The sequence below is a fragment of the Colossoma macropomum genome, unplaced genomic scaffold (assembly GCF_904425465.1).
Source record: "Colossoma macropomum unplaced genomic scaffold, Colossoma_macropomum, whole genome shotgun sequence".
In the NCBI taxonomy this organism is placed as follows: Eukaryota; Metazoa; Chordata; class Actinopteri; order Characiformes; family Serrasalmidae; genus Colossoma; species Colossoma macropomum.
The window spans coordinates 30,615,675-30,642,768 of record NW_023494804.1 but is presented as its reverse complement, the minus strand read 5'-3'; the positions used below and the strand labels follow the sequence as shown (position 1 = coordinate 30,642,768).

General features: G+C 40.4%; 2 protein-coding genes across 2 annotated transcripts in view; one reads left to right on the top strand and one right to left on the bottom strand.

Moving 5' to 3' along the window:
* Positions 1-17,247, top strand: part of fryb (furry homolog b (Drosophila)) — a 99,077-nt gene extending 81,830 nt beyond the window's left edge. Inside the window, 13 exon segments of the mRNA XM_036594564.1 lie at positions 1,981-2,055; positions 2,394-2,561; positions 4,792-4,989; positions 6,070-6,216; positions 6,724-6,884; positions 7,170-7,380; positions 8,218-8,367; positions 9,117-9,215; positions 10,173-10,256; positions 12,837-12,854; positions 13,038-13,148; positions 14,098-14,300; positions 15,711-17,247. Of these exon segments, the coding sequence (XP_036450457.1) occupies positions 1,981-2,055; positions 2,394-2,561; positions 4,792-4,989; positions 6,070-6,216; positions 6,724-6,884; positions 7,170-7,380; positions 8,218-8,367; positions 9,117-9,215; positions 10,173-10,256; positions 12,837-12,854; positions 13,038-13,148; positions 14,098-14,300; positions 15,711-15,969 (1,884 nt within the window). The 3' untranslated portion in view covers positions 15,970-17,247.
* A 3,870-nt stretch (positions 17,248-21,117) lies between these two features.
* On the bottom strand, positions 21,118-24,724 carry zar1l (zygote arrest 1-like). The gene is made up of 4 exons (XM_036595218.1): positions 24,092-24,724; positions 21,621-21,713; positions 21,462-21,536; positions 21,118-21,378 (listed from the first exon to the last, which is right to left on the bottom strand). The coding sequence occupies exons 1-4, from the start codon at positions 24,716-24,718 to the stop codon at positions 21,235-21,237; spliced, it is 939 nt and encodes a 312-aa protein (XP_036451111.1). The 5' UTR covers positions 24,719-24,724; the 3' UTR covers positions 21,118-21,234.
* Between the last annotated feature and the right edge of the window lie 2,370 nt (positions 24,725-27,094).

The window sequence follows — 27,094 nt, the reverse complement described above, 5'->3', positions numbered from 1 at the left end:
ACACACTGAATAAAGATGGTTCTTCAAGGGTTCTTTAGTAAAGACAATAGTTCTGTGTAGAACTATAAGGACTCAGCAACCCATTTGCATGCATAAAAAGTTCTCTGCGTGGTGAAATGTTCTTCAGATTGATGGAGAATGTGTTGTATATGGTTCTATATAGAACCTTTTTGAAAAGAGTTCTCTACAGGACCAAAATGTTCTTCTATTGTTATAAGCTTGACATCAACAAGCAACAAAGTAACAATAGCAGAACCCTTTTTGATGCTGTACAGAACTACATACAACACATTCTCCAATCTGAAGGACCATTTCACCATGCAAAGAACTTTTTATGCATGCAAATGAGTCTGGAGTGTTCATGGTTCTGTATAGAATGACTGTCTTTACTAAAGAACCATTGAAGAACTATATTTTTAAGAGTGTAGCTATACTTAAAGACCATTGCAGCTCTTGTGATTTGAAAATTGCAGTCTTAAATTGCGATTTCGATATAAAAACGATTAATCTTTCAGCCCCAGTATCAGGTGTAAATGCATCAAGATATCTCGTGTTAGTGTCTCTATATCTAAGCTGGCCCGGTATCTCAGTGCTGCCTTTGATACCATTCACCATAAAATTCTTATAAATAGGCTTGAGAACTGGGTTGGACACTCTGGACCTGTTCTGAAATGGTTTAGTTCATACTAGCGAGGAAGGAACTACTTAGTCGTAATAGAAAATAACGTGTCTGACATTGTGCCAGCGACCTGTGGTGCGCCCCAAGGCTCGTTTCTTGAGCCGCTCTTATTTAATTTATACCTGCTTCTTCTTAGCCAAATCCCACAAGACTATGGGATATCTTACCACAGCTATGTGGATGATATTCAGATTTAATTGGCCCTCTCCCCAAATGACAGTGGTTCCCTTGACTCACTTTGTAAGTGCCTTGATCGCTAACTGGAATGGTCTCATAACTGGACTCCCAACAGTTTCAACTGATTTAAAATGCAGTTGCCAGAGTCTAACTAGCAGTGAATAACAGGGAGCACATCACCCTCATGTTGAAATCCTTACACTGGTTACCAGTATGTTACAGATTATCGCTGGTTATCAGGAACTAGTCAGTTAGTCCTGCCTAAGGGAAAGACTAAACATGGAGAAGCAGTGTTTAGCTACAATGCAGCTCTACTGCACATCTATCCTATAATGGCACTTTATTATCCTAATTTAATTTGATTTTTAATTTAATTTTTATTCTCTTTTAAATCTGTTGTTTATAATCATGTTTTAAACATGTTTTTAATTTCTAGTCTCCTATTTCTATTCTCTTTTTAAATGTTAATTTAGATTATCTTTGTATTTTCTGAGACAAGTCTGAATGTATACATTAACCCTCTGGGGTCTGAGGGCATTTTCTCAGTTTTTTGCATTTCTTATTAATTTTTTCTGATACCCATATGTTTCATATCAAAATGCTCCATTATCTTCATCACTACTTTCCAAAACCGCTGCAGCAACTTCAGCAGCTGTAAACTCTCTGCATGCCATTTCACATGTGTTTCCTATGTGGACTGCATGAAGAATGAAGGGTTTCCGTCGTGATGGTCAGTCCTGAGTGTCCATTGGTCAGTTTCACACAGAATGTAGACGAACGCATGAATCCACCAGTTCCACACAGTGAGGGGCAGATGACGTGTATCTCAGCCCCTCTTCATAGTGTCATTACTCCAGCCGTGAGTCGCGTATGATCTCGCGATAAAATGGAATCAAAAGAGCGACTCCACAGATTCTGGAAATGTTTGAACCGTATTTCTGCACTGTATTATCTTAAAGATAGAAAAACAAATATAGAAACATCAAATTCGATGCATGGGCGAGTTTGTGGACCCCAGAGGGTTAAACATTGGAAGAACATGAGCTAACAATTTATCATCCCAGAAATAACTCTTTTTTTCCTCTTCCCAGAAATAACACTATATATTTTTTTCCAATTCCCAGAAGCGAACGCGAGAAAAGCTGGTGAATGTTTTGTCTCTGTTTGGCCAGGAAGTCGGCCTCACCAAAAATCCATCTGTAAGTGATCACTCTATCTGCTCCACATTGCTGCTGTGCATATGAAATACAGAACCATGAGCTGTTAATATGTTTAATTTATCAGAGTATGCCTGCTGTGTTGACAATGATGAGGTTAATTATTAAGGTTTATGCTGGGTCTAATGATATGACTGATTAAATAAGCCTCTTACAGATAACATCAGTCTAAGTTTAAATCAAGGAAAGTACCAATTACAACATTCATGGCATAAAGCTGGGGAGGTTCTGTTAATGTCCATACTGGTCTGCCATGAATCAGGCTGCTGACTCGTGAAATAAATAAATCACAAAATCATGCCTCTTACTCTGTCTGCCAGGTGATCTTCTCATCCTGTGGTGACCTGGAGCTGATGGAACGGCAGCCCAGCCAGGTGTCATCGGAGGATGGCACACGTGAAGACACACTGGATGACACTGCTTCAGAGCAGCAGTTCCGCGTCTTCAGAGACTTCGACTTCCTAGACGTGGAGCTTGAGGATGGAGAGGTGAGCGAGCAGGGAATTCCATACGACAACACTTAAAAGAGGAATTCCCAGCTTTTTCAAAATTTCTGCGTAATTCAGTGGTTGAAAAAGTAAACAAAGTTATTGAGAGTGGTTTGATGTAAAATGGTTAGTTATAGAGAAACATCTGATTTCTTCAGTGGTGCTGATTGGAATCAGGGGTCACAATGTCTGCAACACAAATATAGCCATTTTATTAACATCCGAAACCGCTAGGATCTACGTGTCCTCTTGAGTTTTATATGTAATGTTGCTGATGGTAAAATAGTGGTAAATCTGAAAAAAATTAATTTTGTTGCCAGGTACTAATTTGCTGCCTTGCAAGTATGTTTCTGCCATGAATGAGGATTAAAAAATAAAATACATTTTAGTAATAATATACAAGGTCTCAGGCATCAGGCAGAGTATTCAAAACCATTTTATGTAATAACTTTCTGTGAAGGAGCTTTAATGGTCATTAAACACTTTGGATGTCTGATTCCTGTCAGCACAAATGTGAAAAATTCTGACTCTAGAATGGATAATTTCACATCAAACCACTCTGAATGACAGTTTACGTCTTAACCCTTTAATTATGCAGATTTTTTTTTAATTTTGGTGGAATTCCCCTTTAAGACAGGCTTCTTTCAATGTTAGGGAAGTTCATCCTTTTTAAAATGTGCTGGGAATCGAAATCTCTGTCTGCTTTTAGTTTATAATAAGAAAAAAAACTAGTTCTGGTAGCTCTGATGGCTTTGTTCATGCATAGATCACAGATTGTGTGTTGGTTATCATTAAAGGGCCCATATAAAGGAAGAATTTCTATCCCTTTTGTAAAATAAAAGTTTAATGTAGTATATTGTTAGAACATTGTTAAAGTCTCATAATTCTCCAGTCCATATAGTATATAATGTCCATATAGTATAGTAATATATGAAAACGAAGCCCTAAAAAGCCCATTTTGAATGAATTGTTTTTGTGATGTCACAAAAAACAATATTTACATATATCCCCCTTCAACCTACAGCGGTTTAGCCCTGCCCATTCACACTGAAGTTATAAGGGGTATTTCAGCCTGGACTGCTTTTTGACTGAGGCATAATCCAGGCATGACAGTCAGAACAGAAGTCATTTATAATATCCACTGCTGTCAGAACAAAACCTTGTATCTCCATTTTTGTTTTTCAGCTTTTGACATAATTTGAAAATGCCGGTTGCCCTTTACATTGGAAAAATGTCTGGTTCCATTGACTTACAGTAAAAGTAAAGTAGGTTTTTTCCTGCTCCTGTAAAGTTACTATTTTGGAGATACGAGATTTTGGAGATACGACGGCACAGTAACCAAAACAGCCTGTTTAATTCTAAGGGATAAAGAGAGGTTGGAAAATGTTCATGTAAAAATTAATTAAGACTGTTTTTGGTACATAAACCCCACAAACAGTTTAAGTGAACTATACAAGAGAAATATGGGCCCTTTAACTTTTTGTTCACAAAGGATTTTTGACAAGAGTTTACTATTTTTGCAAAAAAAAAAAAATCCTGCAGTTTAATTATCCAGTTGCATTTTTATTCAGTTTTATTCTTATTCTTATGTCTAACAAGACTCCGTCATTTCAGTAGTGTCTCTCTCCTTCTCTCTCTCTCCTTTCATAACACTGGTGGTGCATTAACAGTCTTCACTCTCAGTCTCTAACTCTTGGTTTGCTTTCTTGCTTGTCTTTCTCGCTGTGTGGATAACTATCTCTCTCTTTCTCTCCTGTGCTGCCCAGGAACTGCAGGTAAGCATGTGCATGTTAGTGCTTGATGTAGAGTGTTAGAGGCTTTGCTGCTGTAGGTGCACAGAGCCACTCTGTGCATGTGTGTGTGCTGCTCATCTAGACCGTTTCTGTCCTGGAAAGTTTACATGTACAACATTCATGAATCACAGAAATGCATGTTAACAGCATCTTGTGGCCAAGTTATATGATCAGACTCAGACATTACATTTCACTGTAGATATACGTTTCTATAGAAAGGGTTTAATGAAAAATGTAAATGTTTTAAAAACCTCTTCACCAGTAAAACTTCAAAATCCTGCTGGTAAGTTTGCATGTGTCACCTGCTTTAGCATGTTTGGTTAAAACAAATAAAGCAAAAGGTAACAAACCGATTGTTTTAAATGACTATATATTACAACCTGTTGTGTTGTATTTTTCAGGAAACTCAGATGTGTGTGTGTGTGTGTGTGTTTTAGGGTGAGAACCTGGATAGTTTTAATTGGGGAGTGCGGCGGCGCTCCCTGGACAGCACGGACCTGACGGAGCTGCTGGAGGAGAGCCAGCACTCAGACAGCACGCCCAGCCTTGGTCCCCACGACCCACAGCACGACTCGGACGACTCATCCGAGGAGGAGTCCAACTCCACCAGCCAAAGTCTTTCCCACTCACAACTTGTACGGGCCACTTTAGAGACCTCCTTTGTTTTCCGTCTCTATCTGTTTCACACATATATGCCGCATGATTTATAATGTGCTGTTGTCAGAACAAAACCTCTCCAAAATGGTAACTTTACAGGAGAAGGAAAAAACCTACTTTACTTTTAATGTAAGTCAATGGAACCAGAGTTTTTTCCAAGTCATTTTGGGTCGTTTCTTTTGGTCTATTCATCATGAAATTTACACACAATGTAAGGGGCAACAGGCATTTTCAAATTATGTCAAAAACTGAAAAACTGAGATACGTGGTTTTCGTCCGACAACAGCAAATTTAAATAGTTATTGCAAAATTGCAAACATATGCAAACAAGCCCTATAACAAATAACTAGTTTTAATTGTTTGCCGTGTGCATCTTGGACGTTCCAAATAACTTTCTGTGGACCTCTTAAAGATTCAAAGCGGTCACTGCATCTAAAAAATGTAATTGTAATTTTGTTCACAGTAATGCAGGTCAGTCTTTTTTCATATCAAATCAAAAGTTCATTAGTGTGCTTTTAATACATTAATGCTCAAAGACTTGAAATCAGTTAACATACTATATTAATTTGTGTCACCAAAAGCTATTTTGAGAGGTTTCTAGTCTTATTAAATGTTTTTTTTTGTTGTTGTGTACCTTAAGGTTTCATCTGCACTTTTGAAAAAAAATGATAAATTTTGAATATCAATTTTAATATATCTTTTTATAAAATATAACTTTAATATTGTTATAATAGTCATTTTCAAATCGTTTACAGCTTTGTTCATCCTTCTGGACACGTCTAACATTTTTATTTACAGCTTACTAGCGTCCTACTAATTATCTCAAACCTGTGTAGTTGCTCATGACAAACATACTAGAATCAGTTTATACCGTTATCAAACCATACCAGTTTTATATTGTTCAGAACCTTAATTTCAAACTTTTGAACAGTGATTCCAAACTGAACGCTCATCTGTATCACAAGGAATAAGTAGCAATATAATTGCAATATGATATTTTGTCTGTATCGTGCAGCACTAATACATGAATCCACATTTCTACATATTTTTCTGTTCAGACCATGAACTTGTCGCCATCAGAGGACACCAATCACACCGACTCTCTGTCCACATCTTATGACACCACATCCGCTGACCCAAACTCTCTGAACGCAACCACTCCCTGCCTGGGGACGTCCCTGCCAGATGACACTGTCATTCCACCTGTAAGTGAAATCTGTTGTATGTACTGACCGAGTTCATTTGGTTTGACAGTTCTTTTTCTTGGTGCTACATAATGTACAGTTTTATGCAAAAGTTTGGGCACCCCTGGTCAACTGAGATGTTTTTTGTTGATTTTGTATGTGAACATAAATACACAAAAAATACACTGCTGCACACTTTAATGCACAATTCGTTTTTTTGCTGAATTTAACATATTGGAAAAAATAAGCTTAAAATGTGGCCTGTGCAAAATACATTTTATGTTTATTCTATATGCTTTATCTTTTTCCAGTACATCAAACACATAAAATAATTAGAAATAGTGCACTAAAATTAGCACAAAAATGGCATTTTTAAGATTCTTCTCCTTAGAGAATGTGTTATTATTTTTAAATAGACAATCAACAAAACATGTAATGTGACCTGGCGATTCAAACTGATAGACAATTCATCAAAAAGAAAAAGTAAGGACTTACACTAAGGACTGGGTTACATGTGCATTTTTGCAGCCATTGCCAGAAGATGAGGACAGTAATGTGCAGGAGGACGACTTGTCATTCTGTGTCAGTGAGTTGCCTCCAGGGTTTGACTGTGGTTCCAGCTTCACTCTGAACCTTCCACCAGAGCCTGAGCGATCAGAAATGGACCTGGACCCAAACTGTCTCCCTGGGTATGTCCTGACATGCAGCTGCACACTACAAATTTTACAGGCTTCGGTTCAGACAGTGGTGAATGTATGAGTGTAATACACGTCTAAAGTATGACTGAATTAATGTGACAGATGCAAGGATGCTGTTGAAAACACTGCCCCCTTGTGGACAAGAACTACCCAAACATACTTCTTCTCACTTTGGTCATTATTCTTTGGGTAGATATAGATATAAAATGCTGTTGCCATAGTGACCAATTACATGAACAAAAAAAGTGAGCTCCTCTCTTTTGCTTGTTGCCATAGCTACACTTTTGGGGAGGACAGAGATGATTTGGACGAGCTAGGCTTTCCTCCACCCCCCTCTCCGTTCTTCTCTGCCATCTTGGCTGCCTTCCAGCCAACGGTGTGTGACGATGCTGAGGAGGCGTGGCGCATGCACATCAACCAGCTGGTGTGTGACACGGACGGGTCGTGTGCTGTTTACACCTTCCGCATCTTCTACTCCCTGTTCCAGGTACTGTGACCCCCCCTACTTTACCAGTTCATACGCTTATACATCTCACACCACATAAACTACTTATATACAATACATACACCAATCAGGCATAACATTATGACCACCTCCTCGTTTCTACGCTCATTGTCCATTTTATCAGCTCCACTTACTGTATAGGTGCACTTTGTAGTTCTACAGTTACAGACTGTAGTCTGTAGACTGTGGTCTGAGTGGATCAGACACAGCAGTGCTGCTGGAGTTTTTAAACACCTCCGTGTCGCTGCTGGACTGAGAATAGTCCACCAACCAGAAATATCCAGCCAACAGCGTCCTGTGGGCGGCGTCCTGTGACCACTGATGAAGGACTAGAGGATGACCAACACAAACTGTGCAGCAGCAGATGAGCTATCGTCTCTGACTTTACATCTACAAGGTGGACGGACAAGGTAGGAGTGTCTAATAGAGTGGACAGTGAGTGGACACAGTGTTTAAAAACTCCAGCAGCACTGCTGTGTCTGATCCACTCGTACCAGCACAACACACACACATCACCACCACATCAGTGTTACTGCAGTGCTGAGAATGATCCACCACCCAAATAGTACCTGCTCTGTGAGGGTCCATGGGGGTCCTGACCACTGAAGAACAGGGTAAAAGGGGGCTAACAAAGTATCAGAGAAACAGATGGACTACAGTCTGTAACTGTAGAACTACAAAGTGCACCTATATAGTAAGTGGAGCTGATAAAGACTTTGACAAAATAGATTGGACTGATGATTCATCATTAATTTGGAAAGGAAAAATGTTTAACATTTATAATTCATGATGTTTTATATACATTATCTCTCTCTTCAGAACATCCAGAATAAGTTTTGTTCCCTGACCACTGATGCTGCTGGTTACCTTGGAGACAGCCTGAGGGGAATCGGTGCAAAGTTTGTGAGGTCGTCTCAAATGCTGAAGACGTGTTCAGACTGCCCCACGCTGTTTGTGGATGCTGATACGGTGAGCAAAGAGCAAAGTAAAAATGTTTTTTACCTTACAGAATGTGATTGCGTGTTCTATTATTGTGTCTGTTCATGCATCGTGAACTGGTGAAGCTCATAAAGCTGACATTTTCGTTCACTGTTGACTACCTCAGCTAATCTCCCTTGCGGGAATCCCCCGTCCAAATTTGGAGGGAATTTCCATTTCATTTTGTTAACAGTGCCATGCTCTCACCATCACCATTTTACTCCTCCAGTGGAATCAGGATAGGGGCACATATGTCCAGATTTTATTTTACTCTTATAAGTTACGGCACATTCTGGGTGAATAATCCAAATAAGTGTTCCTCCTTATAGTCGCTCTCCAAAGAAAAACATGTATCTCCATTTTTGTTGATTTTTATTTTTCTCTGTTTCAACACACCAGCTGTCCTGTACGTTGCATGAAAATTTCATGAAGAATGGACCAGTAGAAATGCTCTAAAATCACTTGGAATAAAATTTCTTTACATTAAACTTGCATTGAAAAGTAGGAGCGTTTTGCCTTCTCCTGTAAAGTTACTATTTTGCACATACTTGTTTTTCTTTGGACAGCAACGATATGTTTCTTATATCGTGTACATGAATGACTGTGTATAGAATGGAGTGGGCAATCTATAGAATTGAATTTTAGTTAATAAGTCTTTATGTACTTGTTTGTAAATATATTAAAGAATGCAGTAAGCCTTTGCTAAATTTTGTCTCTTCCTCTCCTCCTTTGCCCTGCAGATCATGTCCTATGGGCTGTTGGAGATGATGAAGTTCAGTGTATTGGAGTTGCAGGAGTATCTGGACACATACAACAACAGAGAGGAAGCAGCCGTCTCAGTAAGTTACATCTTTGATCTCAGGCACACACTTGTCTGTATTCTCACGTTTCGCGTGACGTCACACTGTGTAGTCGCTGCCATTTTGAGGACCGTATCAGAGAGTGACTGCGCTGCACGACGCCTTCAATTTGCTGTGCCGAGAATAACGAGAGACACACAGACCTTTAATTCAGTGTTTTCACTCCAGGCTTGAAGTGCAGGGGTTTCAGGACTGGAGCTGAACTCTGCACTAACTACACTAACAAACTTACAGAATCACATCTGTCGAAACACGACGTAGTTTTCCGATCCATGACATTCAGTCTGATATTTAACGTTTATGTTTCTCCATTCAAACGTCATTTAAATCTCCAGAAACAGAGAGTAAAGTTATACCGGCTGTCTGCAGCTCCGTTAGGGGGTGACTGTTCATCTCTCGGCTGTTAACATCAGCTAAGGTTATCTAAAGGCCAGCATTGTTCACATCTGTGTTAATTAGCTGATGTCGTTACCCTCCTATGATGACGAGTGTTTTCTCCCCTTTATGTAACACCATGGGATCCTTTCCCACCCTGGCGTGAAGAGCCAGGGGGCTTCTGTGCTTTTAAATGCTCTGAGAGGGGGGCCGAGTATGAGATAAATATATCAGGAAACGCAAATTTGGTAGCTTTTCCGCCAGTTTAAGTGGAACCAGGAGTTCAGGGGGAAACTTTATAAGGATTGCAGCCTATTTTATCGACTTTGTCGAGGTAACGTTTTTTTCTCTTCCAAAGTAAAAAGAGTGATTTTAGCCATCTTTCACCTCTATTTACATCCATGCGGAGCAGCGAAGCCAGAAATTTGGTCCCAAATGTGGTGTCCACAACAGAAAAATCATGTCACTGAAACCATAGGATGAAGGTGCTGATAGCTCAATGAACTGTGAAGCTCTTTGCTTTGAAACCACTCTGACCTGCATGTATCTGACTCCCTACAGTGGTTGCAGAACTGTAAGGCCACATTCCCCAGATGCCCCGATGATGGGGTGATCACCTGTCAGCCTGGAGACACGGAGGAGAAGGTTTGCAGAAATACCTTTATACACCCCACTTTGCAGCCCAAACTTACTCAAAACTCCACTAGACTCATAAAAGGGCCCATAGGGTTATATTTACCTACAACTGACAAAACTTTAGTGTAGACTTTCATTCTATGCACTTTAACCTGTCCATGCATCCTAACTTAAAACCACGTTGTTAACATCAGTCTTGTGTGGAGATAATAGGTTCACACTACCAGAATGAAAATTCATTACATTACATGCTGTCTCTCTTTCTTTCCTGCTCCTGACCAATTGCTGCTAGCTCTGTGAGTGACTGTTGCTGATTTTGATGCACTTTCACTTTCTTCATGTCCCTTTAAACTCAAAGGGCTTTTACAAATTAATGAAACTTGAATAGAAAGGCAGAGTGTGTGATCCAATATGTCTCTTCCATGGCCACTTCTTCTGCAATGTGCTTCTATGGCAGCACGGCATTTGCTTTGAGAGCAAACAAGGCACTTACTGGATGTTCAACCTGTGATTGAGAATTCTTTATTAGCCATGTACAAAAAGTAAATTGTAGTCAGCAGTAAATCAAAAAATGCATTGAATAACACGGCAGTAAGAACAATGGAACAATACACAGAAAATATATACACCATATATAGTACTTTGCAAAAGTCAGAGACCATCTTTTCATTTATTTAATGTTCTTTAGTCAAAACGGCCGTCACGTACAAGTTGTTTATTTTTCCGGAGATAGGAGATTAGATAGGAAAGGAAAAATAAAGTGGAAAAACAGACGTTTCTGAAAGTGAACAATTAGTAAAGGATATTTAGAAAATTGTACTCCTAACAACCATGCAAGACCTGGTAGACACACTGCCCCATCAGATGAACAGAACGTACAGCTTTCACCTCTGAGAGAGAGGAGAAAATCAAGCTGCTTCAGATCTGAAAACATCCACAGGTGTTTCTGTCCATCCTTCCACTGTGAGAAGACGACTCAGTGCTGTGGGTCTGAAAGGATGTGTAGCTGTCAAATTGACAAAATTTCAAAATTTGCAAATCTAACAAATAAGCTGTTGGTGTTCTCAGAACAATGGACTGACCACCCCGGAGTCCAGACCATGGCATCGTTGAATGTGTTTTAGTTCAGCAGATTTCTTCTCAACACTGACAGCGAATCTTGCAAAAAGATTGGAAGCTGTATTAAGAGTGGACAAACTAAAAATGGCAAAAAATATCATATTTCAATTCATTTTTCCTTACAAAAAAGTTTACTTAATTGCCATTTTGACTGGTAATTACCTAAAAACGATTACCTGGTCTCTGATTTTGCACAATACTATAGTTAAAGCCATATTTAATGTCAGTCGTACAATGAAATACAATTGATTAGGAACAGTTTAAACAGCTTCCAACATTGCTGTGCTAAATAATACCATATATTGACAGTCTACAGCAGAGGTCTTCAAATCCGGATCTTAAATCCAGTTTCCGTTCCTGGATTTTGACAATATCCATAGGTGTGACACCAGATGACCTATCAGCTACATCAGCAGTTCAGTGAACTACTAGTGATTACAAAATCCTTGACTGAAAACTGAATTCAAGGTCCAGACTTGAAGACCTCTGGTCTACAGTGTTTATCAGTCCCTGTTCTGGAGACCTACTCAGCACACTTTTGAGTAAGTGAGAGCAGGGAACATGAAAAATGTGCATGGATCTCTCAGGACTGCGACTGTAAATCACTGTGATAGAAACATGAAAAAGACAGAAATCCACAAACCACAATTAGGCAAATTACCTGTATCGTTCAGGATAGATTTTAAAGTTCTGCTACTAGTTTTTAAAGCTCTAAATGACCATAAAGCATCGCTTACATCACAGAGTGTCTGTCTGTTTATGATCTTAGATCTGCAGATACTAAACTACAAACACCTTCAGTAAAATACAGAAAACATGGAGAGACTCTCTCAGTTATTCTGCTTCTAAACTGTGGAGCTCAGTTCACCTTTTATTAGTCAAGCTCAGAGCTCACTTTTAACAAACATCTAAAAACGAATCTCTTTAACTCAGCATTTAATTAAAACTCTACATCTCGTGGTGTTTATCTTTAATTTGATCTGTCATTTTTTTATGATTCTAAATTAATACTTATAATTTCTTGTATTACTGTTAAGCTTTATCTCCTGTCTGTAAAGCACTTTGAGATGCCACCGGCATGAACAGTGCTATATAAATGAAAATTATTATTATTATTATTATAAATGCTGCTGCACTACAGTGCTGTAGCGTTTGTACTTCATGTAAAGCTAACCTATAGGCAGCCGCCCACAAACACGTTCCCTCTTTCTTCTGTTGTATGCATTATGTGCCCTCACCCTCCCTCATCCTCTCCTCACTTAGCTCTATCATTCATCTTCTGCATGAACATATAATCAAACCCCCGGCTCAATCTGATTACTGCTGATCCACTAATGGTAGGGATAGGATTTCTGTACTCTGTGGAAATGCTACACTAGGAGGACGAGTTCTGTCTCACTGTTTGCATGCTCTTTTATTAACCTTGTGTTTTTCCTCTCTCAACTCTTTCTTGTCTTGCTTGCCATGCAGCAAATGGAAACACTGGCTGTAAGTCTGAAACAATGATGTAGACAGTATAATGTGCAAACACAACCATAAGTGGTTCAATTTGTACAGTTTTGTCCAAAATATATGAACTGTGGAGCTTTTTGTGTCTCTGTACATTATCTGTTTTAATATATGTGTATTTATCATCAAGCCTCATGTCTGCTTTTCATCTGTCCTCCACAGCAACTGGAGCTGTGTCAGCGTATGTACAAACTGCACTTCCAGCTCCTGCTGCTTTTTCAGTGCTACTGTAAACTGATCACGAAAGTCGGCAGCATCAGCTCAGTGCCAGAGGTGTGTATTGTGGGGGAAGGAACTGTAGACTTTTCTAAATCTCAGTATTAGCTAGTGGTACACTTATTTTTTAGGTTTTATGCAATTTATTTTCATTTATTTCTGATATTTTATATTTAAAATGTCTTCAAAGCTCTAGTTATATACCTCATGGACTAGTTTGGCTCCGGAAACAAAAATACAAATTATCATACAAATTAAATAAAACAGTTTGACTGAGGTATAAACAATACACAATTATACCTTATAGTATAATTGTTTTTTGGCAAATAAAATCTATGTAAATAGAGTTAATGTAACTAACTTTTCTTATTATTGTTCTAAAAATATTATAAGATTATGAAGCATATTTCTAGACATTTTTATTTGTTTTAAGTCATTTTATTTCACGATTTCTTTCAAACTTTGATTTCCCTATAAAAATGATTATTTTTTATTCATTATTTTATTCCACTGGCCGATCATTTTGCTCATTTCGAGAAATGTTTGCTGAAACAGGCAAAAATATCTGCCAGTGGAATAAAAATACAATAAAAAATATTTTTTATTTTGAAATCATAGTTTGAAAGACTGCAGTTTTCGAATCGCAAGAGCTACAATTTTAATTATGTCCTACATTATTTAACAGATGATAAGTTTTAAGAGAGAATATTTAAGCTAAAAAAAGCAGTGCTTGTGAATCGTCACTCTGGTACACTGTGTTCAACACTCTAGCTATGCAATACCAGTTGGAAAAATTTTATATTGCAATAGATTTTCCACAAATTATTCAGTACCAGTGTTAGTTTTAAATTTTGCTACAGTTATAGTGTTTTTTATATGTTTATATTTTTATATCAGTGAACATGATGGATAGTTAATGAGTAGTTCTACTTCATTACCCTTTGCGCATCATGCAACAAATAGTCCATGATGGATAAACCACATCACTTCTTGTGTTGCCTTGCAGTTGTTGAACATGTCACGTGAGCTGGGAGAGCTGAAGGTCAGCCTGAAGTTGGCAGCAACTGGAGCAGCCGGTGACCAGGATCTGCAGAAGCGGCCTGGCACCCAGCCTAGCTTCTCCACCTCAGAGGCAGCAGTGCAGGCAGTCCTGGAGTGTCTGAGGAACAATCAATATGCCACAGCGATCCGCCACATCCGGCAGTGCAGGTCAGGAACGTTTGCTGCTTTAAAATGAAAACACCCAGGGATCCAGAGTTTCTCTGGAGTGCTGCTGCTTCACCATTTATGAAAGGCTTTTGAGATCTTTACAGATGGAAACTGTAATTTGTTATCTGACCACTAGAGGGAGACTAAGTACTGTGTGTGCTTAAAGATACAGACAGTCAATATTGGTTCCTTCTGGTACAGAAAACTGATGATGATAAGCCTAAACTTGTGTGTAATGTATGTGTACAGACTGTAGTCCACCTGTTTCTCTGCATACTTTGTTAGCCCCCTCTTACCCTGTTCTTCAGTGGTCAGGACCACCACAGAGCAGTTATGGTTTAGATGGTAGTGTTCTCAGCACTGCAGTGACTTTGACGTGGTCGTGGTGTGTTAATGTTCGCACAACACACACTAACACGCCACCACAACTTCAGTGTCACTGCAGTGCTGAGAATGATCCACCATCCAAACAATACCTGCTCTGTGGTGGTCCTATGGGGGCCCTCACCTTTGAAGAACAGGGTAAAAACAGATGGACTACAGTCTGTAATTGTGGAAGTGCACCTATTTGGTAAGTGAAGTTGATAAAATGGACAGTAAGTGCATATGCAATGTAGATGTACTTCATTAAGTGGCCGTTGTGTGTGTGTCTGTGTGTGTGTGTCGCTGTTGTTGGAAGAAAACCTCGTACCTCGTGTCTCCAAAATGGTAACTTTACAGGAGAAGGAAAAAACGTACTTTCCTTTTAATGTAAGTCAATGGAACCAGAGTTTTTTCCATGTAATTTTGGGACGTTTCTTTTGGTCCATTCATCATGAAATTTACACACAATGTGAAGGACGACAGACATTTCCAAATATGTTAAAAACTGGAAAATGACAAAAATGAAGATACAAGGTTATCTTTCGACAGCAGCGATATATATATATATATATATATATATATATATATAGAGAGAGAGAGAGAGAGAGACATAACTGTATCTCCATTTTTGTCGGTTTGTACCTTTTCACAGAATTTTGCCAGCTGTGCCAGAGCTGCCATTTACAACATGCTAAAAATTTCAGGATGAATGGAATAAATGTCCAAAATACTTTAAAAAAAATCTAAATCAATGAACTTCCATTCGATGTTAAGAATGCTTTTTTCCTTCTCCTGTAAAGTTACTATTTCGGAGATATGAGGTTTTTGGAATACATGGCTTTCAATAGTACTTTGACCTATGATTTTCAAACTTTCAAATTAAGCAGCACCAGTCAGACCTAATTTGGTTGGGCCTCAAAGTTGCGTTGGGTTTGGGCTTCAGTTTGCATCATGAATAGATTAGAAAGGTTTCTCATGTGCTCATATAAACATACTTACCCTGAGATTTAATTTGCTGGCTCATGTTTTTCTGCTTTGTTCCTGTAGACGGCTGTGGCCAAATGACATCTTCGGTGGGAATTCAGAGGACGAGGTGCAGACACTACTGAACATTTACTTCAGACACCAGTCTCTGGGCCAGACCAGCACGTTTGCCCTGGTGGGCTCCAGCCAGGATCCCTCGCAGATCTGCACCAAGCTTATGGAGCTCAACGGAGAGATCCGGGACATGATCCGCCGCGCCCAGGGGTACCGGGTGGTCTCATCCGGCCTCCCGGACTCCAGCGCGTCCGCTGTAAGTCTCTGACAGGAGGCCTGCAGCCCCCCGGACCAGCCCTGGCCTGGACCCCCCGACCACTGGATTCCCCCTTAGACACCCAGCCTCTCCTGTTCCAGCCCCGGCCCCGTGTTCCCTCCCTGCTTCCCCCTGCTCCAGGCCATAACCAGTGCGCTGTCTGGGAGTGCTGCTGCCCTGTAAAGGCTCTATCCCACAAACTTACGCCCTACTTAGAGAAACTCGGAGTGTCCTTGACTTTGTTGAACAGGAAGGGGCACCTGAGAGTGAGCATGTCTTCAGGTTCTCAGATGTGCAGCAATACTGGAGAAACGGAACTGCTACTGTGCGACACTTCGGATTAAGTCACTCAGTCACGTTTTTTTAAAACTGTATAATTGCACTACGTTGAGTTTTCTAGATCAAACATCACAAAGGAAGAGGAAGTCCTGTTTGCTACTGAGAATAATGCTGCATTTTTTTTGGAAAGGAAACGCCAAAGCTCGTAGGAACTTCTGCTCTGTATATTGTCGACTGGGAAACGTGCAATGAAGGATCATTGAACTGGACGCCTTTCTGCTGTACTGCTCAAGAACGTTCTGAACGAACTGATGAACATCTGTGACTAAGAGACGCTGCGGAGGTCACTGCTTTTTGTAACTGTCCTTTGGTTGAAAAGCTAAAAGCCTGTGCGCTTATGAGCCCATTCGTCACTGGTCCAGTACCCAACACTGAACTGAAACATATCAGAATGTGCACCGACATGCACACACACACATAGACTCATGCTGACGTTTAGCTGCCATATAGTCAACACGAAACTAATAAGCTGAGCTGGTAAATGTCAATGTACTCGAGTGTTGATCGATGTCAGTGAGACCATTAGGCCCTTTACTTTTTGAGATGTTTCGCTTTCTACTGTATACCGACTTGCCTCTACATCATTTGTATTGTCAAGATGCACCAACATGCGTTGAGTATAGTTTTTATTTGAGAAACTGTTCTACGTGTCGGTCAAAACTGCCAAGCATGCATTGTTGTATTTACGGTTAATTATTAGAACTATTTATTAACAAAGGAATTTAAGACAAAAACGCGTTTGTATAAAGTTCGAAAGGGAGCTCCTCTCATGCGGGTCAGTCGTTTTGTCTTCAGAAACGTGTGCATGCCAGGAGAGATTGCACAGTTTTCCTTAGGGAAAAGTCTTAGTGTAGAGTTTTTCACTTTGTAAATACTTTTACGGCTTTTGTGAAGTGATTTTGTTTGGTGCTCCGTCAAGTGTCATGTCAGAATAAAGACTTATCGGGCGAATCTGTCATTACATGTACCTGAATCATAACACTTTAATGAAGTACATGCTTAGGTCAAGTCAAGGTTAGCTAGGCTTATGAGTATTCAGCAAGTGTTACGTGCAGTCAGCTCATTTTAACATCTTATTCTCCAGGGTATATTTTGCTTTGTCCATCTGAATTTACATGACTAAATCGTAAGGCAAATTATTCAGTAACTGCATGAAATAAATGTATATTTTTTTGTAAAAGCTTCCCTGAAATTAACAGAACGTGTTTTATGATCACACATATTGCTATATGCTTAAAATTTACTGCTGAAAGCTAAAAATCTTAGACGCTCTTTGTATTTTTTTATAAAAATAATTTGTACAGAGCAGATCACTGAAGAGACGCCATCTGTTTATAGTTTATAGCCCAGATTTGTGGAAAAATGGGTCGACTTTCAGTAGACAAAAAATGAGTTCAGCTTCTTTTATTATAAGGGTTTAAAATTACATCACCCATCTATTTGACTGGAAAGAAGACAGTTACAGCTCTCATACGACCCCCACCTTTAGAATGCAGAATGCAGTGTGTTTTGGAACCACCGGTGGTCTCAAGGAGTTGAAGAGGTTAATGGGAACTGGAGAGGAATCATTCTGTCGAAATCAGCAAAGAAAGGGAGACGTTTTAATAACATTTCTGTAATAGTAGTTTTTTTTCCCATCCTGGTTCTGGAGTAAGGCAGTATTAAACATGCTTTAAAACCCACGTGTCGGACGCAAGACCCACAGGCCAAGTCAGGCCCGTGACACAGTCCTATTCAGCCCTCCAAATTATTTTAATTTTCTATTCTTGGCAGCCCATTTCAGCCTGAGATACACTACAGTCGCCAGCATGCACTGCAACATAGTGTGCGTTCTAACCACAGATATCCATACCTAGATGCCGCGTTGTCTGTTCTCTATCTGAGGCGATACGTCTGCGCGTCCGCCATGTTGGAGAGGTCAAGTTCCGCTTGTGAACAAATTCACTTGTACTAAGAGACGAAGAGTCTCAGGGTTAAATCAGCCACAACTTCCTTATTACTCAACCGATTTTCACCACATCTGTTTTGTTATAATCCTCAAACACAGATTAATCCAGGCTGCACGGATCTGCTCTCGGTAGCATAACAATCTCACACACATCAGCAAATCCATCAATGTGTGAATCACTTCTAATCTTAATACACATGAAAATAAAGTAACCCCCCCAAAACACTTTAGTTTCGTCCTTCTTACTGTGTTTTGGGGGGATTTTGCAAAATTACTTAATCATTCAGTGGTTTAGATGTGAACAAAATCCTTGAGTGGTTCGGTGCGAAATGCGCCTTTCGAGAAGGGTCTGACTGATTTATACCCACAGTTTCAGCGGAGCCGCTCATTGGCTGTTCGCGCTTACTGACGTCATGAACGTACATGAGGCGCGTTTTAAACTCCTATAGCTCGAGTTTAAAAGCTCTTAAAAATATAACAGCAGTGTTAAAATGTTTTATGCTGCTCTGTGTTCAGGATATGACTGCATTCTTTTACATTAAAAATGTTTAAGCATTTATAAACGATGATTTTGATCAAATGCTCCAGATCAATCCACTCCTACGTTACCCTAAAACTCGCCAAGACAAACCAAAGCAAGTGTCGGCGCATGCGCTCAATGCAACTGGCGTGATGTCTCCAACAGCTACACCCCGTTATTACACAAAATGGTTATGAATGCACGGCCTGATACCGGAGACGCTGTTTTGTGCGAGTTTTGTTATAAAGTTTCGGCCTAAAACGAATTTTTGTATAAAGTTTTACTCCAGGATTAGTTCAGTGTTTCCTCTCAAAACCGCATCTCAATTTAGATCAATGCGCGAGCTAAGTTAACGTGCTTCTGTTGTTATTAGCCTGTAGCTACAGCCGCTCAACACAGTTAACGCCGGCAGCAGCTTCTGTTTACAGGTAATTTTTACGGTTTTCTTACCTGTTTTGGAAGATGGCAGAGTATGAGAAGGACTTCGAGGAGGTCGTAGAACCATAACAGTTTGAACCAGAACCCAGAGAGAAAGAGACAGAACCCGCCGGCGCCGCCGCAGAGCAGCCCAGGGCGAATGGAAAGTGCTGGTCTCAACCATAGATACCCATACCGAGATGCTGGGTCGTCTGCTGTTTTCCATCTGAGGCGATACGTCTGCGCATCCGCCATGTTGGAGCGGTCAAGATCCGCTTGTGAACAGGTTCACTTGTATTGAGAAACGATGAGTCTCAGGATTAAATCAGCCACAACTTCCTTATTACTCATCCGATTTTCACCAAATCTGTTTAGTTATAATCCTCAGACACAGATTAATCCAGGCTGCACGGATCTGCTCTCGGTACCTTTTATTACTTTAATAATTGATAGTGATAATTAGCCGTCCAGACCAGCAGGAAAGTATTCAGTCTGCACCTGACGTTAAAAAACCGAGTTTATCGTGAGAAACACAATCAGACACATCAGCAAAGCCATCAATGTGTCAATCACTTCTAATCTTAATACACAGAAGGACGAAGCTGAAGCCGCCAGCTTCGTTTTCCCGTTCCACCTTAAATGGTGCAGCAGGCACTTTTTCGAACAAAAAGCTGGCAAATAACAACCTAACTTAAGGTTTATGTAATAAGGTGATAATCTATTATGGACATCTACACGGATTGAGGAGTGTAAGGACTATTCAATGAAATAAGCTTAATATAAAACCAGAGGAAAAACAATCACATCAACAGGTTCTCTGTGCCTCATTAACCACACGGCCACATCTACATAAACACCACACAGACAATACACATCACACAGACATGAGTGTGGATCACTGCGTTCCCTCCGTTATATAATCCTATCCCACTTTCTGAGTGTAATATTCTTGAAATAGTGTAATTTTGGACAGTATCTTTATTAAACTGCCGCTCTGTAATGGTACTGAATGCAGTCCAGCAGCAATGTTGACCGCCCTGAAATGGCAGCGCCGCTGACGTGCCTGGCTGGACCCAGCGCGGCATCTATGCATGTATATCTATGGTCTCAACAACAAACTACTCGCTACTCTGCTTACCAGTTTATGAGGTAGGTAGAGTTTTTTGGGTTTTTTGTTGTGTGGCCCACATTAGACAGTCTGTTCTAAGCTAACGGCTAACGACGTCTAATTTATTTCACTCACGAACGTTTCTAACCTAGATTCCAGTTTCTGCTGTAGTAAATCCGTGGCTCTGCAATCAGATCACACCTGAAGGCGTGGAAAAAAATAGTACCCAAAGAAAACATTTTCAATTTAGCGCTATTTTACCATTATCAGCGTGACAAATAAAAACTTACAAGACACATGTAAGTTCACTGGTAATTTTGGATGATATAAAATGGTGATGTTTGCAGTGCAGACATAACATCTAGTTCCTAGTACTATCAATGGTGAAAAATTTTGACTCTAAATTCCTCTGGAAAGGCACATTTCACACCAAACTACTCAATGCTTGTTTACATCTAATCCATTAAATGATTAACTTAGCAAAATCAATGGTTCCCCCTTAAAGCCCCAAGTTATGGCTTGTACCAGGCAAAATTGTTTTATTTTACTTTATTTGGCCTTGTGTCTTAATATATAATGTAGGCCTATTCCCCAGTAGCACTATCTGAGAAACATCCAGCTATATAGTAGTGATGGCTAAAACCTGTCTATTGTTGACAGTCTTTACAGAACAATGACTGCTACTCTTTATATTTGTTGCCAAAATTATGCCCATAGGTCACATAGGTTTATGATGCTGTTCACCATTCAGGACAATTCAGTTCATCGTGCAGTTTAGCCAGCTTACAGGGTGGAAACCAAGTCACTTATGAGGTCAGAGACAGAATAATGCTGCAGTACCTTTTATTTAGAGTTTAATACAAATATATATTATCAGTTATACAAAAACATTCAACTCATTGCCATCGATGGCGATGATAAAAAGACATGGGTCAGATGGGGCGGTCAGACTATGTACTTGAAGCTGTAGGTGGTGTCACAGGACAGTCTCTTTCCCCTGCAGCGGCCACACAGGTCCTGGCGATGAGGCCGTCTCAGGTCAATATGCCTTTGCTTCTGCTCACAGCTACAGCGCGTCTGTGCACACTTCTAGCAAATAAAAACACACAGGGTTTAATAGCAGCAAAGCACAAGTGTGTTTAAATAAATAAAAGGTTCCAGTCGTGTCAAACCTGGCACTGAATAGACTCCACTCTGTATGGGTTCAGTCCAGCCTGGCACTTTCTACAGTGCTGCTTGAAGTAAACCTGATAAAGTGTGGTGACAGTTTACAGTTAGAGTGAATGTTAGGCAAGGAGTAATAAGTAGTTACTTGGTACCAGGTATGTTACCTTGCAACTTCCTGTGATGCACCACACGTAGGCGCTTTCCCAGCGAATGTTGCACTTATTGCAGTGGTAAAATCCATATTTCTGCTCCAGAAACTAGACAAAGAAAAACAAAGAGGACGAAAGCGAATCCATTGTGTGGAACTGGGGTGGGGTTATTGTGTGGGTGGGCAGGGCCTTTGAATGCTGCCACACCCATCATGCCTATTGGAGGTCAAGGTGAGGCTACATGTACTCCTGGCTTTGCCCTGACCAGGTGCAGTAGTTTTTGCTGCCTCCTTCTGGTAAAGCTGTAATTACAGCTGAAAGGCTATATTTGACCGTTTTAAGGTCATTTCACATTTTTGAATTATCCTCTGCATAGCAGTAAGGACAGAACATGTTGAAGGGCTAAAAGGAGACTGGAGCTGTTCTTGGCTGAGGAGAAAAGGCCTAATTGAAACGGTGATTCTCCACAGTGAACTTGGTTAGCAGGCTAATTTTTCTGCCCGCTATGCGGCATCTAGCTCGGCCATTTCATTGCAGGTCAGACTGTGAACTGAAGGCTGAGCCAGGCTAATAACCATGAGGTAATATTCTTAAACTGGAGTATTAGGGTCATTCTACAGAAACATCCATTTTTGTGTCCCTAGTGTTTAGTGTAAAATCTCTAAACATGTTTTTATATTTAATAAATAAAGCAATGTTATTTTAACAATTATACCTTCAGCCATGAATTTAGCAATATTGTTTAAATCAAATATAGAACTCCAAGCACCACAGAAGTGCTGGTCCTCAGTCATGTGTAAAGGCCATATTTTGATGAAACATTTTTCTGCAATTTTAACTACAATAATTTAAACATAAGTGAAATATATGATAAATGATAAAGAAAAAATGCCAAATAAATCTTATAAAATGAAAGTTGCTGTCCTCAGGAGTCATGACAAATCTATGTTGAAATTAAAAAAAAAAAAACGTGATGACATCACTCGACTTCCTTTTACCTGTTTTCTGAGGATCTATGAAGAAAAGCTCATGGTGAGTCCACTGTGTCTTTCAGTTATCAGAGATTCTCATTTAGCTCATGATTTCATATGAAGCTTTTAGCTGAAGTCACTGGTGTGACCAACTTTATTCTGAGGTAATTGTGAAAAAATAGAATACAAATGGATTAAATTCCATATTTTAGTGGATTTCCCATGATTGACAGCATGTAGTTTGATGCTCTGTTTTGTAAAATGCATTGTTCATTAAAAATGAATCTGGTGTTACCTTTATTATGTGTAACACCAATGATATTCAGTAACACCAGTGACTCCTATGGAGAGACAGATAAAGGGGATGTTTCTGTAGAATGACCCATTACTTTTTTAAACCTTCATTTATCTTGATCATCCTCCTCCTGTCAGTCACGCAGTGGTTGCTTTCTAGATGAGCCACAGACACCACAAGATGACAAATTTCTGACACTGCCTGAACTTTAACATCACCTGTCTTTGGGGCAGCAAATCTGTCACAGTGGAGCACTTCACATTACGGCCAAAGACCACCAGTTTCAACCCACCATCAAATAATTTTGGATTGTCAGTTTTAACTGTCTGCCACAGCAGTACTTGATAACTGCACAATGTAAAAAGAAAATCCAGATTTCAAAAGTTGTGATTAATTAGATGAGAGATGTAAATCATTCATAGTGAATTAACTCCAAATGCCCTGTTCTACGAGTCAAAGTTGTTGACAGTGGTGGTGATAGGAACCAGACGTCTGAAGAGTTTAATGCCTCTAAAACAGGGGTGCACAACTGCAGTCCTGGAGGGCCGGTGTCCAGCACAGTTCGGGGACTTTCCTGCTCAAACACACCTGATTAGACGTCTGAAAATTGCCAGGCTCAGTGGATTTGTTTGAATGAGGAAACCAAACTGTGCACACCAGGACTGGAGCTGTGCACTCCTGCTCTAAAAGCTCCCTCACAGAACGTTATTACACTGTTTATAAATGTGCAGCCGGATGTCATAGACGTTGTTTTACTAAACTTTTGTAGGATTTGATTTAAAACATTAAGACCTTAAAAGCCATGCATGGCAGAGGGGTACATGCATGGCGATTAGTCCCAAAAGAAAATGCCTCTTTCCAGATTCACCACTATTGTAGCATCAATATTACATATAAAAAGGACACCTGGAGGTTCACTGGTGTTTAGGAAAGTAAACAAAAACAGCTATATTTGTGTTGTAGGCATCAGGATCCCTGGTTCCCATCACCACCACTGAAGAACTGTAAGCCTGTTTCTCTACAATTAACCATCTCACATCAAACCACTTTGAATCTGTTTACATTATAACGACACTTATTCAGTATTCTGAGAAAATCTGGTGGAGTTCCCCTTCAAGACTGAACTGAGAATACTTAATCTGTAATCCCTGCATCTGCACAGGTGAACAGTAGGCCTAAGTGAACGTGTAGCTCCGCCCACCATCCACACTCCCACCGACCTGAAAGCCGAGTCTCTTGGCTCCGCGGATCTGGGGGGCGTGTCTCAGCGCACGCTGCTTTCCTTCTGGACTGTCCGGCTCGGTCTCGACCTCTTCGTCCTCCTCCTCCTCCTCCTCATCCTCTGAACCAGCTTTCCGGTCATCAGGACTGTTGAGCCCTGCGCCGGCGCGAGCCGGTACCGATAAAAACCTGCGGTCGAACACCGGCGAGTAGATGGCGAGAGGGCGGGAGAAGCGCACGCTGTTGGCGGGAGTGCTGGGCAGCGCGTCCTGAGGAAGAGCGCCGCCGCGGCGGGGAGAGCTGAACTGCTCCTCCCGGTAGAAGAGCGTCTTGGGGCCGAGCGAGCACTGAACGGTGGCGTCCACCTTAGGGTTCACCTGCACCCCGAACTCCCTCGTGTTGGCCTTGCGCAGCCGAGGGGTCAGGTTGGGGTTCACCTGGGACAGGATGGCCTTCAGCTGGGTGCGCTTGTAAATGTCGAAGTAGTCGGAAACCTCGGGCAGCGGGAAGCCGCCCTTCTTGCTCCAGCTCTGGTACTTGAACTTGGCGTTTCCATGGTAGAAGGGGATGAAACCGGGGTAGCCGCCGTAACTGTACGCGGGGAAAGGCAGGCCTAACTCCTCCATGCTGAGCGGTTGAGGAGGCTCTGCTCCGCGGCGCGTTTATCGCTTTCCTCGCGCCGTGAACGAGCCAATTGAATTACCCGCTGAGCGCGATGAGGACACCAGGATTGGCCACAGGTGTGCGCGTCCAGGTCCTTACAAACCCCGCCCCCTGCGCCAGGATTGGATAGTGGTTCATGCTGTTAAAAGGTCCGTATCAGGGGAAACCCAATACCTTCGCTTATGTAGATAAAAGAGGAATTAAGTTATATATATATACATATATACACCGATCAGGCATAACATTATGACCACCTCCTCGTTTCTATGTTCGCTGTCCATTTTATCAGCATCACTTACTATATAGCTGCACTTTTACCCTGTTCTTCAGTGGTCAGGACCCCCACAGACCCTCACAGAGCAGGTACTATTTGGGTGGTGGGTCATTCTCAGCACTGCAGTAACACTTACGTGGTGGTGGTGTGTTAGTGTGTGTTGCGCTGGTACGAGTGGATCAGACACAGCAGTGCTGCTGGAGTTTTTAAACACTGTGTCCACTCACTGTCCACTCTATTAGACACTCCTACCTTGTCAGTCCACCTTGTAGATGTAAAGTCAGAGACGATAGCTCATCTGCTGCTGCACAGTTTGTGTTGGTCATCCTCTAGTCCTTCATCAGTGGTCACAGGATGCTGCCCACAGGACGCTGTTAGCCGGATATTTTTGGTTGGTGGACTATTCTCAGTCCAGCAGTGACACTGAGGTGTTTAAAAACTCCAGCAGCACTGCTATGTCTGATCCACTCAGACCAGCGCAACACACACTAACACACCACCAGCACGTCAGTGTTACTGCAGTGCTGAGAATGATCCACCACCCAAATAGTACCTGCTCTGTGAGGGTCCATGGGGGTCCTGACCACTGAAGAACAGGGTAAAAGGGGGCTAACAAAGTATCAGAGAAACAGATGGACTACAGTCTGTAACTGTAGAACTACAAAGTGCACCTATATAGTAAGTGGAGCTGATAAAATGGACAATGAGCGTAGAAACAAGGAGGTGGTCATAATGTTATGCCTGATCGGTGTATGTATATATATCGGAAGAATTTTTTTTCCCAGTAATTTTGGGTCATTTCTTTTAGTCCATTCATCATTAAATTTACATACAATGTAAAGGGCAACAGGTATTTTCAAACTGTGTACAAAACGAAAAAACGTCAAAAATGGAGATATGAGGTTTTATATATATATATATATATATATATATATATGTGTGTGTGTGTGTGTGTGTGTGTGTGTGTGTGTGTGTTATATGAGTCATTCTATTGAAATGTCAATTTTATATGTTACTGTTAAAACATGTTAGTTACAATTTATTTATATTTTAAAATAAAACAATAAGTTATTTTAACAATTACATCTTCATGAACCTCAATTTAGCAATCTTGGTTTTTAAACCAATTATCTAGAATTCCAAGCACCTCAGAAGAGCTCGTCCCCACAGTCGTGTGTAAAGGGTAACTGCAATAATCTACACATGACTATGAAATATATAATTTAAATGACATAAAGAAAACAAATATTATAAAATATAGAATGGAAGTTCCCCAGGAGTCGTGTCACTGGTGTTACTGCGTAACAAAAAATCTCTTATTTTGAAATAAAAAGTCACACTGATGACATCACGACTTCTTTTTACCTGTTTTCTGAGGATCTATGAAGAAAAGCTCATGGTGAGTCCACTGTGTCTTTCAGTTATCATAGATTTTCTCATTTAGCTCATGATTTCATATGAAGCTTTTAGCTGAAGTCACTGGTGTGACCGACTTTATTCTGAGGTAATTGTGAAAAAATAGAACACAAATGGATTAAATTCCATATTTTAGTGGATATTCCATGATTGACAACATGTGGTTTGATGCTCTGTAGCAGTTATTTTGTAAAATGCATTGTTCATTAAAAATGTCTCTGGTGTTCCCTTTGTTATGTGAAACACCAATGAGGATCAGTAACACCAGTGACTCCTATGGAGAGATAGGAAAGTGGATGTAAGTGGACGTTTCTGTAGAATGACCCATTTATACACACACACACACATATATATTTAAACATTGTTCAAGTTTAAAACATACTGTTCATTCCCCAGTCCATATGTTTACATTCATCCACAGATTCAGCCTACAGCAGTTTAGTCCCACCCACTCATACTGAAGTTTTAAAGAGTGTTTCAGAGAGCTTTCTGAATGAGGTACAATACAGGGCAGCCAATCAGAACAAAGAAGCTACCTCACATCAGTCTTAAAGGCACAGTGACAAAAACAGCCAGTTTAATTCTACGTGTTAAAAAGAAGCTGAAACATAATTATGTAAAATGAATTATTGTAAAAATAAAAGCCATT